The sequence below is a fragment of the Pseudorca crassidens genome, chromosome 9 (genome assembly GCF_039906515.1).
Source record: "Pseudorca crassidens isolate mPseCra1 chromosome 9, mPseCra1.hap1, whole genome shotgun sequence".
Lineage (NCBI taxonomy): Eukaryota > Metazoa > Chordata > Mammalia > Artiodactyla > Delphinidae > Pseudorca > Pseudorca crassidens.
Genome location: NC_090304.1, coordinates 14,627,968 through 14,647,735, shown reverse-complemented (window position 1 = coordinate 14,647,735; position 19,768 = coordinate 14,627,968). Strand labels below are relative to the sequence as shown.

The following is a 19,768-nucleotide window of genomic DNA, read 5'->3' as shown; positions in this document are numbered from 1 at the left end:
TTATTTTATTTTATTTTTGGCTGCGTTGGGTTTTCCTTGCTGCACAGGGGCTTTTCTCTGGTTGCGGAGCGCGGGGGCTACTCTTTGTTGCAGTACACAGGCTTCTCATTGCAGTGGCTTCTCTTGTGGAGCACGGGCTCTAGGCGCGGGCTTCAGTAGTTGTGGCACATGGGCTCAGTAGTTGTGGCGTGTGGGCTTAGCTGCTTCACAGCATGTGGGATCTTCCTGGACCAGGGCTCGAACCCGTTTCCCCTGCATTGGCAGGTGGATTCTTAACCACTGCACCACCAGGGAAGCACTTGTAGCCCATCTTACATGCAATAGTTTGTACCTCCCACTCTTCCACCTCTATATTACCTCCCCCGACTAGTTCGTTCTCTATATCTGTGAGTCTGCTTCTTTTTTGTTATATTCACTAGTTTGTTGTATTTTTAGAGTCCATATATAAGTGATATCATACAGTATTTGTCTTACTCTGTCTGACTTATTCACTTAACATAATACCCTCCAAGTCCATCCATGTTGCTGCAAATGGCAAAATTTCATTCTTTTTTATGGCTGAGTAGTATTCCATTGTATATATATACATCCTCTTCTTTATCCATTCATCTTTTGATGGACACTTAGGTTGCTTCCATGTCTTGGCTATTGTAAATACAGCTATTACGAACATTGTGGGTTCATGGATCTTTTCAAATTAGTGTATTTGTTTTTTTCAGATGTATACTGAGGAATGGAATTCCTGGCTCATACAGTAGTTCTATTTTTAGTTTTTTTGAGAAATCTTTGTACTGTTTTCCACAGTGGCTGCACCAACTTCCATTCCCACCAAAGTGTCCAGTGGTTCCCTTTTCTCCACATCCTCACCAATGCTTGTCATTTGTGTTCTTTTTGGTGATAGTCATTCGGACAGGTGTGAGGTGACATATCATCATGGTTTTGATTTGCATTTCCCCAATAATTAGCAATGTTGATCATCTTAGACTCACATTAATTTAACACACACTCCCTGAGCACCTACTGTGTGTGAGGCTCTGTGTTAGGTGCTGAAGAGCTAAATATGCCAATGGCATAGCCCCTGTGCTCATGGAGCTCCAGTTCAGGGAAGGAGTTTGGCATGTGCAGGGCTGTCAGCATCTAGGAGAGCGGAGTTCCAGTCCTGTCTCACCTTTTCATAAACTGCCCTTCTCTGGACCTGTTTTCTTTTCTTTAACGTGAGCGGTTTAGAATAGACAATCTCTAACATACTGTTAAGCCCTGGTGTTCTGAAAACTTTTTTTTAAATGTGTTTGAAAATGCTTTGTAAACTGCAAAGTGCTGTACACAAACAGAGAGGCAGAATAAAGTTAATAGTTAAGTGAGTAAGTCAGTCGACCTGGGTTCAAGTCCCAGCTCAGCCACTTACAAGCCTCTATGACCTTAGGCGACTTACTTTATCTCTCTGGACCTCGGTTTCCTCTTCCATAAAACGGGATAATAAGATAGCATCTCAAAGAGTTATTATGAGTTTAGAGGAATGAGACCATGCGGTATTGAGGCCAAGGCATGGCACAGAGCAGTGCCTGATAATGATTAGCTACCATATAACTGTTAGCTACACCCTCTCTGCCACCAGGAGTTTACAGTTCATGTGGGAGATGAAACTAATAGGTGAAAAAGTTAGAGAAAAAGATCAGATAGTGGATCAACCAGAGGGCTCTCGAGTGACAGCGTGGAGAGTTCCCTGGGGATTGGGACAATGCAGCCCGAGGCACATATCTGCCCTCCAACAAACCACGGGACAGAGGGCAGCAATGCCAGGGTCACTCCATAGGACCAGTGTCCTAGGAGACCAGTCAGGAAACCGGGCTCGGGAGGAGATGAACTCATGGAACAGGACAAACTTCAGCTCAGCGGACAAACTGGTCTGGGTTCAAATCTGGCTCTCACCTCCTCACTGGGTGGCCTTGGGCTAGTGACCCAATATGTCTGGGGTCTCACTTTCCTCATCTGTAAATTAGAGATTAGAACAAGAGACTATCCCTCACAGCGTTGTTGCGAAGACTGCGTGCTGTATACGGAAAACCCTGGCGTGGAGCCACCTCCAATAAGTGTTAAGTGTTAGTAAAACACCCTCCCCCAGGAGGGACTGGCTCTGTCACTCACTCCCCAAGGGTTAGCTGCTAAGCTGGGGAAAACATCACTCCCGCTTGGAGATTATCCAGGTGCACGTTACAGGAACTTTGGGGAGTAATGCTTTTGGCTATCCTAGACCTCAGAAAAACCAAAAAGGCCCGCACCATCCCAAGCTAGGTGCTTCCCGGAAGCCAGCACCGGGCATAGAGGTGATGTCCCCGGTAGACGTTATTGTTAAAGAGAGCCAGCTCTTTGCTAATCCTCTGCAGTTTTCCCGTTCTTTCATGCAGAACCCCCTCCCCCATGTTGGGACTCCTTTGTGAACAGTCCCTGGCCATGCATCTCATGCTTTGGAATTTGCCCATGCTGACGTGGGCTCTGCCACCCCGAGCCCTGCCTTTGGAATGCTCCACTCCGCCTCCAGCTCTGCAGCTTGCATTCAATCCCAGATAACTGTATCCCCTCCCTTGCTGCCTCAGACCCAGTACCACCCAATCCCGGGCCTTCCTGGAACCTTAGACGTGAGTTCCAGCAACAATTAATTACACAGTATAGTGGACCGTGCTCTAATGGTACACTGACAGGGTCTTATTCATCTCCTGCAATAAGGAGTAGGCAGCCCAGAGCTGGATGGCAGCTCATCCAAGGGACTCAGGCAAGCCCTCTCCCTGCTTCTGCTCTGCCATCCTTTGCTTTCCTCCTATCTTTTGTCTCATGGTTACAAGATGGCTGCTGCCCTTCCAGACCTCAAGTCTGCATTACAGACAGAACATGTAAGAACAAGAGGCAACAAAGGCTGTACCTATATCAAGAAAGCAAAGGCCTCCCCAGAAAGTCTCAGCTTGTAACTCATTAGCCAAAAGTATGTCACATGGCCACATCTAGCTGTAAGGAGGTCTGGGGAATAAGTATTTTTAGGTGGACACATTGACATACAAACAATATATGGGTAGTGTTAGTAAGAAAGAAGGTTAAGTTAATAGAGGGTGAACCAGGGGTCAGCAAACTACACCAGCAAACCAAATCCAGCCCATGGCCTATCTTTATAAAGTTTATTTATTTATTTTTGGCTGCATGTGTCTTCATTGCGGCACGTGGTCTTTTTCTAGTTGCGACGAGTGGGGGCTACTCTTCGTTGTGGTGCGCAGGCTTCTCATCGCGGTGGCTTCTCTTGTTGTGGAGTACGGGCTCTAGGCGCGGGCTTCAGTAGTTATGGCACATGGGCTCAGTAGTTGTGGCGTGCGGGCTTAGTTGCTACACAGCATGTGGGATCTTCCTGGACCAGGGCTCGAACCCATGTCCCCTGCATTGGCAGGAGGATTCTTAACCACTGTGCCACCAGGGAAGTCCCTATAAAGTTTTATTGAAACACAGCAGCGCCCATTTGTTACAACACTACAACAGCAGAGTTGAGCAGTTGTGACAAAGACCATATGGCCCACAGAGTCTAAAATATTTATTCTCTGGTCCTTTACAGAAAATGTTTGCCAACTCCTGGGGTAGGCAATTCTTACTGTCTGCCACAAGTACCAGCAAAGGAAAGGCATAATTTTTTTTTTCCTGGAAAGAATATACTATTTTCCAAAGAATATTCCAATCACCATGAGAAAAACAGAACATTTTTTTCCTCTCCTTACACTTATTTTACAGTTTAGTATTAATTTTTATTTTGAATCACATGTAGGGCGAATGAGGAGACTTATAAGCTTTTCAGGGTATAGGGCCAATAAAGGTCTCAAATCAGCCTTGATTTTCAGGTACTCCTAGTTGTGGTGTGACTTTCATTCATTCCACAAAGAGGTACTGAGCAGCTTTTGTGGCAGGAATAGTGCCAGGTCCTGGATAGGAACAGGATGAATGAATGAATGGTTAGATAGATAGATAAAAAACTGAGGGAGAGAAAAAGCAAGAGAGAGAGGGATCAGACTAACAACGTCATGCCTTCTTAATTTTGCCTAGAGAATACATATATGTTCTAGGAGAAGGGAATATAGACTACGATGGGTATTGTGGGTAAAGGCCTAACTGCTGTAACAAAGAGACCACGTCATAACTGCAGAGGTGTATATAGCACGCAAGTTGATTCCCCTCTCATAGAACGACTGTTCTCAAGGTAGGCAGGGCAGGTTGGCGGGTGGCTCTACTCCACACAGAGACCCTGGCTCTTTCCATCATCTTGCTCCCACAGCCCCTAAAAATTGACCTCGTCTCCATGGTAACAGCTGTGTTATAGGCACATTTGGGTTGCAGGTTATAGGGAGAGGAGGAGAGAACACGGAAGAGCGCCCACCTAACGTTTAAGGCCTAGACCTGGAAAGTACAACACATCACCTCCGTTCCCCAGCCATGGAGTCATGTGGTTCACCTACCCACAAGGGAGGCTAGGAACTGTGCTCTCTGGCTGGGCAACCATTCAATTATCTTGGACAAATGGGAGGATGAATTTTGGTAGAAAACAGTGATGTCCACTAGATGGAGTAGGCTCAGGAGTCCTTGCTGAACTCAGGGGTGAGAGAGTCAATACCTGCGTGTTCCCAGGAGCTCTCAGGCCCTTCTGCTACCGATCCACTGTCCCACACACTTGGGAGGTTAGTTCTGTTCACCCTGTCAGGTAGACATCGTCTTCTTCTGACGTCATCAGTGGCTCCCAGCCATGGCAAGAAAATAGGACCACACCCAAAAAGGGCCCAACTGCCACACTAATGACCTTATGTTCTGCCACATACCAAGTTCACACCCTGGGTAATTACTCTTGACAAGACCTAAAACATCACCCTTTATGAATGGTTTAAACAATTTACATTCCTTAAGAAAAATTCAAAAGCAGGTCGTGCAAAGTGCACAATTCCTGAGGCCTTAGACCCCTAAGAAACATCCCCACTTCCCCTTTCCTTCATATAAAGAGACAAAAGGATTGGGATCTATGAGATTTACTGTAGTGGCCTATTACAACCTTAATCCAAGGGAGTGAAGCTAATGGTGGAATTTCAGGTACAACACAAGGGGAGGGATTGGACACAGGGATGCACCTTGGTCTCCTGGCACATGGGGAGCCCAGACTGTGCCCCAAACATCCAGTGTGGACTGTCCCTGGGTCTCTCTTGGTGAAATGCATCTGGCCTATATACAGTATATATCTCTGCCCGAGGGGATCCGGGTGACAGCACATTCATCAGATAAATTAAGTCCTGTTAACGTGTCAAGGAGAAGGGCCCTTCCAGGAAACCAGGGCCTCTCAGAGACAAGTTTGCCCTGTTTGCTGTTAAAGTGTTTGTCACAGTGAAATATCAGGCCTAAGAGAGAAGAGCACCTAGGGGCTGCTCTTAATAAACTGAAACCCACAACCTTTAAAGTTTGACCCTGGAATGAGACTCTCCAAGTAGGGGTCAGAGGACCAGCTCAGTCCCTTTAAGTCTTTCCTTCCCCCAAAGGGTAATTTGATTCAAAGGTGACAAGGTGATCAGATGGCATCCTCCACCTGGAGACCAGCCCATAACTAGGAAGCAGGAAGTCCCATTTCTAGAGGAAGGGGCAGTGCAGGTATTACAGAGCAAGAGCCAGAGCGGTTGGAAGAGGACAGGCCTGGGGCAGAGCTCACCCTCCGGAGGCTGTACCTGCCCTGGGGCTGTTGGTTGGTGCTCATTTCCCTGTAACCCTTCCAGTTCCCATAGCCCACCAAGGGCTGTGTTAAACTGGGGCGAGGGTTTATGCAGTTAGCAAGTGAGACTTTAAATGTACTCCATAAGCTTTACCTTTTTCTTATGGAAATTTTCAAATGTACACAGAAGTAAGGAGACTCCTATACCCTCCATGTTCCCATGCCTAACTTTAACAACTGCCTATCTTGTTTTATCTATCAACCTTTGGGGATATTTTGGGGGGTGGGGGTGAGTATTCTTAATATTTCGAAGCAAATCTCACCCATAAATCAAATGGTACTAATTAAACGGTATTTGACATCCTACACACAAATAGTCGTCTCCACTTTCAACCATATCAGCTAGGGTTTTGAGCAAGGAGGTTGAGGCCCACTGGTACGGTCCAGACCCCTGGTTTTAATGACGATAACGCCAGAGAACTGAGCTACCCAACGTTGGTGCTAGAGCGGGTACCAGGAAGAAGTCGGTCCTCCCGGCTGTCTGGCGAGTGACGGCCCAGGCTGGTGACCATTTCCCAGGCCCCGTCCCTGGGAGGGGGAGGGGGACCCTCCACTAACTGCTGGCAGGAAGAATCCCGGCTGGTCCCCGAACACACTTCTGGAAGCACAGACCGGTTGCGCGGCAGCGGACCACGAATGCAGTCGGGTACTGGGACGTGCAAGCCGCGGTAACTGGAGCCGGGGATCCTGGGCGGTATACCCGGGTCTGGGGTGGCCTTGTAAAGAGAAGGGGGCCTGCTCCCACGACCGGTGGGATAACCCGGGGCCAAGGTCAGGCTGCGGCCCGGGTCGCCCCGCCGCCACCCCGGGTCCACGTGGAGAGCAAGCCGGCGAGGCTGGCGCGGCGCTCACGCCCGGAGCTGGGATCAGGAAGTAGTCTCCCGCGTGCGCGGCCCTGGGCGCGGCGCTGCAGGTGCGGCTCAATGTGGCGCGGGCCGGCGGCCGGTGCAGAGGAGGGGGTAAGAGCGGGGTCGCCTTCGCGGCCAGAGAACGCCAGCCCCGGGGTCGGAGCTTGCGGCTGAGCCCGGCCTGAAGAAGGTGTTTGGGGATGGGGTGCTGACTTGAGGCTCGGATCCGGCCGCCGGAAGGGTCTCGAATCGGGGGTAGGGTGGGGTGGGGTGGGGGCGCTGTTGGGGGTCTCCGGCTCGGGAGAGGGATGGGGGCGGTGAAAGTAGGGGGAAGGAGGAGACTGTAACAAGGTTTTGGAAGTGTGAGCGGGACTAGGTAGAGGGACGCGGGGTAGGTTGGGGGCGGGGGTTCTCTAGACGCCGGGGAACGCGGGGTGGTCCTAAGGCTCTGGGGACGCAGTCCTGCCCGGGGATGAGGGGCAACGTGAACCTGCAGATGAGCCGAGTCGAGGGGCGTTAAGCCTCTAGAGGATGTGGAGCAGGGGCGGAGGAGGGGCACTGGGGGGAGGAAGTGGGCCGAGGCTCTAGCACCCACAGGCACCTCCCGCGGCTACCGATATCTAACACCAGCACCACCATCTGCGGGCAGGGAGCGCACAAGGGCTGCCAGAGACCCGACGCGAGCCCGACTCCGAAGGCCATTTCTCTGAGGCTGTGGCTTTAAGGGAGACGCTGGGCTTGCGGGCTCTTTAAGGAGGCGGTTGGGGGCGTGTCAGGAAATGAATCCTGGGCCCGCCTCGCCGGCGGGAGCGGCCTCGGAAGTCCGGAGGTTGCTGGGCGGAGCGAGGGCCGGCACCTGGGAAGACTGCGCGCCTTGGGCTTGTACTGGCACCTGGGCCATGAGCGCCTCTGACCTCGCCTGCACCCTCTTTCCAAACCCCCCCGCACGCTCTCCTTTCAGCTCCTTGCATGCCTCCCCCTCTCACCCTGCAAACCTTTCTCTCCCATAGCAGCCCATGCCTGTCTCTCTCAGCACCTCTTCACCACGCTGTCCCCCGCCCTTTTCTAACACCACCGCCTTGCATTTCTCCCCCTTTTCCTTCCATATCTCTCCCCCGCCACCCCCCTTCCTGCGAATCCTCCTTGCTAGGTCCCAGCCCCTTCTCCCCTGACCTGTCATCTCTGTCCAACCTTAGCCCGTCCCTCACCTCTTCCCTGTGTCTTGTCTCATGAACCCCCTCAGGGTGGCAGCAGGTTGTGGGACTCACCCCAGAGCAGAACCTCTCCATCCAGGAGAAGGGTGGGAGGCCTCCAGGCCACCCACCATGTGACAGTTGAGGACTTCAGCTTGCAGAAAGCAGAAGTGAGCTCACTGCTCCGTACTCCAGGAAATCAGTCTGGCTGTAGGGTGACCGAGCTCCTCTGCTACCATGAACAGGGCCTCTCTGAAGCGGTCAAAGATCCTGCACATGGCACTGATGGGGACTTCCGACCCCTCCGGAGAGGCAGAGGCCAGCCACGAGAAGCCCTTTGTGCTGCGGGCACTGCAGATCGCTCTGGTAGTCTCTCTCTACTGGGTCACGTCCATCTCCATGGTGTTCCTTAACAAGTACCTACTGGATAGCCCCTCCCTACAGCTGGACACCCCCATCTTCGTCACCTTCTACCAGTGCCTGGTGACCGCGCTGCTGTGCAAGGGCCTCAGCTCACTGGCCACCTGCTGCCCTGGCACCATGGACTTCCCCACCCTGCGCCTGGACCTCAGGGTGGCCCGAAGCATCCTGCCCCTGTCGGTGGTCTTCATCGGCATGATCACCTTCAATAACCTCTGCCTCAAGTATGTGGGTGTGGCCTTCTACAACGTGGGTCGCTCACTCACCACCGTCTTCAATGTGCTGCTCTCCTACCTGCTGCTCAAGCAAACCACCTCCTTCTATGCCCTGCTCACCTGCACCATCATCATTGGTGAGTGGCCAGCCAGGGCCACGGGGAATGGCTGTGGGCGGTGGGGGAAGATGGGGGCCAAAACCCTAAAGAATAACCCTGTCAACCACCTTTGACTTTATCTGTCCCAGCTCCCTTGTCGTGACAGTCATATGAGGAAGAGTCTGGGGTCCAGAGAGAGCAAGTAACTTTCTGGAGGTCACCTAGCAAGTTAGGGGCCCAATCAGGGCCCTTCAAACAAGATGGGATTCTAATCTACATTTCACAGAGGGCAAACCAAGGCACAGAGAGGTTAAGTAATTTGTCAAAGATCACTCAGCTAAGTGGCAGAGGTGGGATCTGATCTCAAGCAATCTGGCTCCTTACACTTGACCACTATACTGTCTTGCTTCTCAAGACTTCAAGTGTCCTGACTCCCCATCCAGTGCTCTTTCTAGAGGACATGGCATCTTGTAATAAATATACCATCACCGTCTGACCTTGCAGGCTTACAATAATGCCTGAGTCAGTGGCAAGAGATATGCTTTGAGATAACTTAGCCGTCTTCCCAGACTTGACCCTCAGAAAATAACAATTATTGATGGGGACATTGTGCTAGTCATTTGCATACAGCATCTCCTGTGTTCCCCAGATACCCCCTGGGTGGTAGCGTCACCACGATCAACTCTACACAAACAGGGAAACTGACACTCAGAGAGGTTAAGTCACTTACCCAGAGCCCCACAGCTAGGAAGTAGCCGTGCTGGGATGCAAACTCAGATTGGCCGGACCCACAGGCCTGTGTTTCTAACCACTCTGCTCTGTTCTTGTCCCCTGGAGGTTAGAACTGCACTATCCGGTTCAGCAGCCACTGACCACATGTGTCTATTCCAATTCAACTTCAGTGAAATTTTTTAAATTCAGTTATTCAGTTGCAGGTGTTGTTACCACATTCTGTAGCCACATTTCAAGTGCTTAGTCGCCACGTGTAGCCAGTGGCTACTGTATTGGACAGCACAGATGACAGAACATTTCCATCGTCACGAAATGTTTTATTGCAGCCCATTAGGTAAGAGCACCCCCAGCTTCCCACCCCCTCAGAGCCCTCCTGGGGCTCAGTCATCCAGGAATGGGATCTTTCTTTGAACCTGTGCAGGTTCTTCCTGGTGCTGCAAATTTCATCTTGGTTGACCTACATATTCTCAGTTGGTGTCTCAGAGTCTCAGGCTGAGTTGCACTGGTTGCTGGGGAGAGGCCCATCCCAGGCCACCTGTCCTAGAAAATGTTCCCCTCACTGAGCCACTTCAGGGCCTAGGGCTGCCCAGTCTAGGTCCAAGGTGGGAGAGGGAGCAGGGCAGAGGTTGGAGTGGAGGGGGAGCTGCTAAGACCCCTGGCAGATCGGGCTCGCTGCTTCCACTTTCTCCCCAAGGGAGCTGGTATGGGCTCCCAGGCCTCACTTAGCCAAATGCCCCAGGGATTTCCACTTCAGCCCTGCTGACCCTATAAGGGGTGGAGTGGGAGGGACCTCCTGGTTGGCAAATTTGCATGCCGACCAATGAAGTCATTAGGGAAACTAGGCCCAAGTCCCAAAAAGTAATCGAAGTAGCAGATGGTGAGATAGCTTCTGGGAAAGTGCATTCGCTGGCCAGCCTGATGGGGCAGGCGCCCTGGAGGCTGGTGCTCTGTGCTGGCCCAGCACCTGGCTTCCTCTCCGCAGTGTTTCCCCTTCCTTCCTTACTCCTCGAGGGGGAAGATGGGTCTCAGGTGACTCTCCAGGCCTCCTGGGATTGAGACACAAAAGGTGCTGTGGAAACCCTGGTGGGGAGTGGGGAGGGAGGAATCTAAGCAGGCATTCCAGAGAAAGTACTAGATGGGTATAAGGAAGGAGTGAGGAGAGAATGTTCTAGTCAGTAGAAAAAACGTGCATTTCTGCATGGCTGGGCCAGAGCAAGATGCACCCATGAGGCTGCCCAAGTTAAGTGAGTCTGGACTGTTTCCTGAGGGCAGTGGGGAGGCACAGAGGGGCTTTAAGCCAGGACAGGACCTGAGCAGATCTGTACTGTAGGAAGATCATTCTGTTTGCAAGGAGGAGAGTAGATTGATTGGAGTGGGAGGGTCAAGAACATGACCCAGATCTCTACAGCTGAAGGAAATGGGAGGTCAGAGAAGTTAAGTAAACTGTCCCCAGGCCACCCAGCCTCTAAATAGCAGAGCCTGATCAGAGCCCAAATCTCTCTGGCACCAAAACCACATCGCGGGCTGCTGTGGCGGGAGATAAAACATGTAAGATTCAGCCCCTGCCTTCTGGGAAGGTGGGGTCTAGCTAAAGAGACTGTACTGTCCCCACGGGCAGGTGTCTAGCAGCCCAGGGCAGGCAAGGGTCTTGAAGGAAAGCACAGCAGGAGGAGGCCAGGAAGAGGTCTGGGTGCTGGGGATATCAGGAAAGACTTCACCCCTGGAGAGACTGGCTTTGACCCTGAAGAATGAGTGGAATCTCTCAGGAAGGAGGAGGGTGTTTCTGGTGCAGTAAATGATCAAGGACACTGAGCTCTGGTGTGAGAAGCAGGGAGATGAGAGGGGACTCGGGGTGATCGTGACATAGAGACACAGATCGTGGCAAGGGCGTGGGAGGCCCCGCATGCCAGGCTGAGACTCCTTGCAGACTTGGGGGGCAGTGGGGTGCCATGGAGGCTCTGTGAGCAGGAGATGTCACAACATGAGAGTCTCAGAAAGAGTGACTGTCCCCAAAGACCTCAGGCCACAAGGGCTTCCAACCATTGTAGGCTCCCATTTTACAGACCAGGAAGCCGACGCTCCGAGACCTTAAGTCGCTTTCCCAAGGTCACCTTAACCACTGAGCGCGGTATCTGTGCTCATCCTTCAGAGCTCATTTCAAATGTTGCTTTCCAGGTGCCCCAGGCCAGCACAGTCGCCCAGTTATGGGCTCTCACAGCACCCTGTACTGTTTTATGGACCTCATTACAATTGTAATTAAGGAAGTAATTGGGAAATTACTTCTTTAAAATTACTTCTTTAATCATTTTAATGTCTCTCTCCTCTGCCAGAATGTGAGCTCCGTAAGGAAGGGTTCATGTCCTGAGCTGCTTCCCCAGCCCTGAGTGGTGCTTAGCATGTAGTGGAGACTTTGCACACGTTTCTCGCAGGAAGAGCAGGGAGGATGGGATGATGGAGACAGCGTTACACAGTCTGTGAACTTTGGTGGCAAAATTCTCTGTCCTTCCTCCTCCCCCCCCCGACCCTTCTCCTCCTCTCCCTACTGTAGGTGGCTTCTGGCTTGGTGTGGACCAGGAGGGCGCAGAGGGTACCCTGTCTTGGATGGGCACCCTTTTTGGCGTGCTCGCAAGCCTCTGCGTCTCACTCAATGCCATCTACACCAAGAAGGTGCTCCCGGCGGTGGACGGCAGCATCTGGCGTCTGACCTTCTACAACAACGTCAACGCCTGCGTCCTCTTTCTGCCCCTGCTCCTGCTGCTGGGGGAGCTCCCAGCCCTCTACAACTTCCCCCAGCTGGGCAGCGCCCACTTCTGGGGCATGATGACGCTGGGCGGCCTGTTTGGCTTCGCCATCGGCTATGTAACAGGACTGCAGATCAAGTTCACCAGTCCCCTGACCCACAACGTGTCCGGCACAGCCAAAGCCTGTGCCCAGACGGTGCTGGCCGTCCTCTACTACGAGGAGACGAAGAGCTTCCTCTGGTGGATGAGCAACATGATGGTGCTGGGCGGCTCCTCCGCCTACACCTGGGTCAGGGGCTGGGAGATGAAAAAGATTCAGGAGGAGCCCCGCCCCAAGGAGGACGAGAAGAGTAACGTGGAGGTGTGAGCTCCTCCGGAGACCCTGCAATGGCCCGGCCCAGCCCAGGGAGAATGCCCATGAATGAAGTGAAGGTGTCTCTCTGGACCCAGAGACAGTGGCCTTACAGACTTGATGCGAATCTGGTGGTTGAAATGGAACCAGTGTTTCCAAGTGATGTCAGAAAGTTGCCAAACCTGTCTCGACCCCCCTTCCTATTTCTGGGTTTTTGTCCTCCCCTAGGGAGGAGGGAACCCCCATGGGAAGAGCCAGTTAGGTTCTCTGGAAGAGCACCAGCTCTCTGGGAGTAGGAGAGGGACAGCACCCCTTCCTGTCCCCCTGCCAGGGCCTCCTACCTCCACATGACCTTTGGGGTTGGGGACAGGCCACAACCTTTAAGGGACAGTATTGGCAAAGCCATTACATCTTCACTTGGACTCAGGGGAGGTGGGGGTGTGACCCCACCACAGGCTTGGGATTTGGGAAACCTCACACCTCTGTGCCCCGGGGCAGGCAGCATAGCTTTGGCCCACCCCAAACCAGCCGCCTTTTGGAGGAAAGTGTAGGCTGGGCTGAGGGAGGAAATGAACAAGCATTCTCTCTTCTCTGCATTGAGACCAGCAGCCCCCGTGCAAGGGGGTGAAGGATCGGGGGTACCAAGCCTGGCCCAGGCCCCTGCTCGTTAACACCCTCCCGCAGTCGCTAACACCAGTTTTGCCCGCCTCACTCCCCTGCCCCTGAGGGGCAGCTGCCACCTGGCACAAACAGCTACCTGGCTCAGGTAACAGCCCCCCAGAAGTGGAGGCAGGGAGCCGCTTTGGCTTCTCCCAACTCTGCCTCTCCAGGGAATGCTGATGGAGCCAGGGTCAGCTCAGAGCCTTCCACCTAAGCTGTGCTGGGCCCCCCAAGATCCAGGTCCCTGCAGGGCAGGTGTTGTAACCTGATCTTGATGAAGGTGTTAAGCTAACAATTATAAACTTCCCTGAGTTTGGGAAGGAAAGAATCTTCCCTTCCCCTCACCACACCCTCTGGGCTTGAGGGTGGCTTTCACAACTCCTGTTCCTTCTGTTGGGTGTTTTGTTCCACCAAGTGGAACGAAACTCCCTGGGGTAACTCCTGATGTCTTCAGTGCCTGTAACGAAAGGCTGGGGAGAGTGGAGCTTCTCACGACTACTCTCTTCGCGTCCCCGCACAATCCCAGGTGGTTTCTAATGAGGTTGGTGGGGCCCGATGCCCTGAATTGTGTGTGATTTAATTAAAAATCAGAGTAAGACATCCTGTGTGTGTGCAGCGAGAAGGGACAGGCAGGGTCTGGCTGGGATTTATGAACGAAGGCTCATCCCTGCCATCGCCAAGCCTGGGTTCTAGCAGGACAGCCCTTCTAAGAATCTGTTCTCCCTCCAAGCAAGGGGTTGATTCAAATACCAAGACTCCTTCCAGACCTCAGGTTTCATATTGGTGCTTGTTGCCATTTACTGGGCACTTGCTGGAGGCAAGACACTGCTGAGTCCTCTATTCCATCATTCATCTCCACAGCCCTCCCACGCGCCTTGAGGTGGGCACCATCGCCGATCCCCCATTTTACAGATGAGAACACTGAGGCTCAAGGCGGAGCACAGGAAGGAAGAGGCAGCAGTAGGATTCAGACGGAGGTCTCTGCCTTCAGAGCACAGGTACCCAGCATTTTTTGAGCATCTACTACGTGCCAGGCACTGTGGTAGAACATACTGGTATGAAGACCCAAATCTGCTTCAAGGGTCTCGAATAGAAACACACATCAAATAACAGATGCAGTATTGCCCTGAGGTCTCAGAAGATGGAGAGACCAAGTCTTCACAAGGGCCAAGATGTTTGAACTGAATATTACTGGGCAAGTAGGGGGTTCCAGGAGCAAGGGTAGACTGGCCCAGGAAACAAGGTTAAGCTGAGGAAAGAGCACATGGGGGGTGGTGAGAGGTTTTTTTTTGGGGGGGGGAGGGTGAATAGAAAAGGAGGGTGGGCCATGGCATGAACAGCCTTGGATGCAGTGGTCAATCTGGACTTGATTCTAAACGATTTTAAAACCATCACCAGGTCCCTTAAGCAGAGAAGGGACATAATCGTTTCTGCACCCTTTGTATGATCAGAAAATTGAGATAACATTCTTAATGTTAGTTGCACTTTCTTGAACAAGATTCAAGGAAAACCTAAATAGTTTGAAAAAAATTCAGGCAGCCTTAACTCTCAGGACACAACTGAACAGCCTACTGTGCAAGACCCCCACGCAGAAAAGCACAAAGATGCGCAGTGCCAGCATCCCAGCCTCTCCCACAGTCAGCACCATCGCCCCCAGCTCATCTCTATGGTATTTAAAGGAGCCAAGACCGCCTCCAGGAATGTTTCCCCTGCAAGCAGCAGAAGAGGTGCTCCTTCCCCTGCAAACCCACTGTTCCCCTTCTCTCTTGTCCCTTTTTTTTTGAACAAATTGTCTTTTGTTCGTGACATATAAATACAACCAATGGAAAAAGAGATCACTTTCTCCCTTTGATTCCAGTGATAACAAGTTGCTAAAGAAAAAATGTATCTATCAAGAAGGAGTTTCTCTTCAAAGATTCCTCTAAAATAAAAAGCCAGGAAGGGTTAAAAAGAACCATATAAACATCATATACACATCTGACATCAACAAAGATAACCTGAAATAGGGTGAATACAACTAAAAAAAAAAAAACCCAGAAAATATATTTTAACTTGCCCCAAACAACAAACAATAAAAAAAAAAAGCCTGGTACAAAAGACAGGGATGTGGAAGTCAGCCTGCCCAGCAAAAAAAAATTGGTGGGTGAAGATGGAGAATTTAGGAACAGTGAGCTGGGCCAACGCTGCAACGCACCTCTGCTTCAGAACGCGTCGCTCTTCACTTCTGTTTTTGTTTTTTTTATTTTTCCAGTACGCGGGCCTCTCACTGTTGTGGCCTCTCCCGTTGCGGAGCACAGGCTCCGGACGCGCAGGCTCAGCGGCCACGGCTCACGGGCCCAGCCGCTCCGCGGCATGTGGGATCTTTCCGGACCAGGGCACGAACCCGTGTCCCCTGCATCAGTAGGCGGACTCTCAACCACTGCGCCACCAGGGAAACCCTTCACTTCTGTTTTTGAAGAGCACTTGACCAGGAGTCAGGAGACCTGGGTTCCACTTCTTAGAAGCTGGGGGGCCTCAGGCAAGTCCCCTAACATTTCCAGGCCTCACTTTTCCTATCTGAGATATGGGGATAATCCTTGTCCCTCCTGCCACACAAAATGATTGTGAATTAATGCTCAGCATCATTCTGGAAATGCAGTGAGCTATTGTTCTTACCAACATCAACAAACAACAATCTCTTGGAGTATTACTATGCATCAGGCACTAGGGAGACAAATAGTGGACAAGACACTGAAAACAAGTAAACAAATACAGCATGTTGAGGACAATGAAGAAAACAAAAAAGCCAAAATGGAGAATATCAGAAGGGACCCTTCTCTAGACAAAAGAATCAGAGAAGTCCTCTCCCTGAGCACATTTAACCTCAGACCCAAATGATGGGAAGCAGCCAGCCATAGGAAGAGCTAAAGAAAGGGCATCCAAGGCAGAGGTTACAGCCCATGCAAAGGCCCTGAGGAAGGAAGAGTTGGGTGTGGTCCAGAACCAGAGAGAAGTCCAGGCGGGTAGGAGCAGAGTTGGGGAACCAGCTATTCCCAGGGGACAAAAATCCCAGGAATAAGGACTTCCCTGGTGACACAGTGGTTAAGAATCTACCTGCCAATGCAGGGGACACAGGTTCAATCCCTGGTCTGGGAAGATCCCACATGCCACAGAGCAACTAAGACTGTGCACAACAACCACTGAGCCTGCACTCTAGAGCCCGCGAACCACAACTACTGAGCCCACGAGCCACAACTACTGAAGCCCGCGTGCCTAGAGCCCGTGGTCCGCAACAAGAGAAGCCACCACAATGAGAAGCCCACGCACCACAACGAAGAGTAGCCCCCGCTCGCCACAGCTAAAGAAAGCCTGCATGCAGCAACAAAGACCCAATGCAGCCAAAAATAAAAATAAATAAATTTGTATTAAAAAAAAAATCCCGGGCTTCCCTGGTGGCGCAGTGGTTGAGAGTCCGCCTGCTGATGCAGGGGACGCAGGTTCATGCCCCGGTCTGGGAGGATCCCACATGCCGCGGAGCGGCTGGACCCGTGAGCCATGGCCGCTGAGCCTGCGCATCCGGAGCCTATGCTCCACGACGGGAGAGGCCACGACAGTGAGAGGCCCGCGTACCGCAAAAAAAAAGAAAAAAAAAAATCCCAGGAATAGGAAAGGAGGAAGAGACAGACTTGGCAACTTTCTGACATTACTTGGAAACACTGGCTCCTTTTGGTTCCACTCACCATGGGGTGGAAAAAGAGGAGGTCAGAGACCAAGTTCCAGCCGGGGAGCACCCTACTGACCACAGCAAGGAGGTGAGATTTATTCTCAGTGCCTGGGGAAGCCACTGGGAGTGCCATGACTGGTTTATAGCTTAAAAAGTTCCCTCTAGCTGCTGTGAGGAGAATGAATTAGATAAATCACTTAACCTCTCTGATCCTTTTCCTCATATGAAAGAAAAGAAAGTTGTTCTAATTAAGAGATAATATGTTGATTTAAGGAGTCAACATACATGAAATTTAGTTACTAGATGAGAAAACTGAGGCCCCAAAGGGTCAAATGACTAGTCCGGGACACCAATGACAAAACAGTGTGGTACTCAGCCCTGCTGGCCCCCCTGTCTGATTTGCTTCCCACAGCTGCCTCACCAGATGCAGCCCTCGCCCAGCCCATCCCCCCACCCCCCAAACCTTGGCTCCTGTGAAAGGGCTAAATTTAGGACCTGAAACCAGCTGAAATGGGACAGCAGAGCCTGCTGCACTGAAGCACCTGGTCCAGGTGTGCTGGGAGCTTAGGTGAAGGAAGGCTATGGGTGGTGTGGGGCGGGGAGGGGTGGTTAGTAGCGTGGGGACGACAGCAGGATGTCCGGCACCTGTTGAGCACAGGTGGGGAATTTATAACATGAGAGCCAGGAATGAGTTGGGAAATCAGAGTCCAGCCCCAGATTCCACAGAGAAGCCTGAGGCTCAGAATGCCTGACAGGCTTGCCCAAGGCCGCAGTGCGATAGAACCCAGACCCCTCCTCCCAGGCCAGTGCCCTTTCTACTAAGCATCATCATCGTCATCGTTTTTAGAAATAATAATAATCACCATGACTATTATTATTGCTAGCAATTGTTAGATACTCACCCCATGCCAGGTGCTATTCTAAGCACTTGACCCGGGTACTATTAACATCCCCCTTTCACAGATGAGGTGAGGGAACCAAGACACAGAGAAATTAGCAACGTGACCCAAATCACAGAGCTAGGTTCCCTCTCTGCACAGTGAGACTGAACATACAAATGGACATTGGCCAAGCCATATATGACAATAGAACTCTGACCCACAGCTTCGGCAGCAATCAGCTCTGGAACCCAAACCAATATCTCCACAGACGTGAGCCCAGGACAGTCAGGATCTGGGGAATGACTGCCTGTTTCCCTATTTTGGCCCGCACCCCCTACTTCCAGCTAAGGACCAACCAGTCACATAAGGCGCCCTGGCCCCCTTGTAGTTAGCCCACCTCCAGCTTCCCCATCAGTTTAACAGCCTCCTGAAGCCTTGCCTTTTCTCACTGTAAAGCTTTCCCATTCCTCTGCCTGCCTTCAAATCTTTGCCACATTACAAGTGATGGTGGCTGACTCCCCCGCGATAGCAGGCTCCAAATAAATAGCCTGTTTGTTCTCATTCGGGTGAGCTTTGTTTATTTCTACAACTGCCACTCCCCGTCAGCTTTCTGTCCAGGTACAGGCTGGCTTGGGAGGAGGAAATAGCCTCAGGTGAGCCCCAGCCAGGTGGAAGGAGCCTGTGGTGTGAGGGTGGGGCTCACTGGGGGTGCCTGCATTTCTACCAGTCCTGCAGTCCGGCTTCCAGGCTGCTCTGTAGCCCCAGAAGGCTTATATGATTTTCCATCCAGCTAGCGAGCCTCTCTCTGCTTCCTCCCCAGGTCACTATGCACAGGGTCCCTGCCTTACCTCATTTTTCATTCCCCTGGTCCTTAGTGAGTGCCCGCTATATGCAGGGCCTGAGCTAGTCTCTTTACACCTTCATCTCAGGTAATCCTAACCCCCCTTTAATAACCTTGATTTAAAGCAGGATCACTTTGCACTGAATCTCAGATAGAAAGAAATGACTAAAACAGTAAAATCAATTCAGCCACCACCCCAGTGAACCAGTGGATCCTGAAGCCAACTCAATCTATCCAACAGAACTTGGGCTGTGGAACAGCATCATGGGCATGGAGCTGAACCCGAACCCAAACCATATCTCATCGATCTCAGCTTTCAACTCCCATGAAACCTGGTGGGATGGGGTCAACAGAGACAAACACAGACCTCCAGCTCTGTCCTGGGACCAAGAGCTCACATTCACTTGAGTCGGACTCTGTGGGAAGGTGAGGGGGCATAAAAAGAACATGAAGGTTCTCACCTTCTCCAGAGACCAGGCAAATAACAGGCAAGGGGAGAGGCCAGGGTGTGAGTCAACAGGGATTAGTGGAGCCTATAGCAAACTGGGGGCCAGTGAACCCAGCAGAAGGCCCCAAATTCCTAATTTCCAAAACTAGTTTGCCCCTCTGGCCACCAGTTTTCAACTTCTAGGCAATTGGGCCTTAGTTGGAATCCCAGCTCCGCCATGTGCTGGCTGGGCGTCTTTGCGTGAGTCAGAAGACATTTCTGCAGACTCAGTTTCCTGGCCACTTCCTAGCTGTGTGGCCATAGGCAAATGACTTGATGTCTCTGAGCCTCAGTTGCCTGATATGTAGAGAGAGGACGATGATAGTTCCTACACCAGAGGGCAGTGCAGTGACTGGATGAGATAATGCGTGTTGCACGCTTAGCACGCTATCTGCTACATAAACAGCAGCTGTGATTCTTAGATGGAAGCTCACGGCAGAAAAAAATGGTAGGACTTTGTCCCCTCTGCCACACAGGCCCTGTGGATTCAGCTCTGAGACCTGCCCAGAGCAGCCTTCCAGCCCGCTGGGTGGGAAGGATCTGCCCTGGCAGGAGCTGGAGACGCCAGGGCTCTGTTGCTGCATCCATCCCTGCCGCCTTCATCTGCCTTCTCTGCTCCCTCCCTCCCGCTGCAATCACAGGGAAGGTGAACACTTATTTATCGCAGGAGTGAACTCCTGATATAAAGACAGCAATGGGGACCACCAGTAACGCAAATGAGGAAGGTGAGCTGGATGGGAGCTGTGGTGAAATGGACAGTTTCAAACAGGGGAGACACGACTGAGTTCTTTTCATCTTTTGCCATTTGCACCTTCTATTAACAT

The 19,768-nt window shown here is 51.7% G+C and overlaps 1 protein-coding gene across 3 annotated transcripts; it reads left to right on the top strand.

The window, feature by feature from the left end:
- Positions 1-6,335: 6,335 nt before the first annotated feature.
- Positions 6,336-13,632, top strand: SLC35C1 (solute carrier family 35 member C1). 3 transcript variants are annotated; one of them, XM_067749295.1, is made up of 3 exons: positions 6,336-6,441; positions 8,060-8,586; positions 11,828-13,632. In XM_067749295.1, exons 1-3 carry the CDS (start codon positions 6,410-6,412, stop codon positions 12,385-12,387), a joined length of 1,119 nt encoding a protein of 372 aa, XP_067605396.1. In that variant the 5' UTR covers positions 6,336-6,409; the 3' UTR covers positions 12,388-13,632. The 3 variants fall into 3 exon arrangements, with proteins under 3 accessions (XP_067605396.1, XP_067605398.1, XP_067605397.1); XM_067749297.1 differs by lacking the exon at positions 6,336-6,441 and adding an exon at positions 6,527-6,686; XM_067749296.1 differs by lacking the exon at positions 6,336-6,441 and adding an exon at positions 6,623-6,732.
- The last annotated feature ends 6,136 nt before the right edge of the window (positions 13,633-19,768 follow it).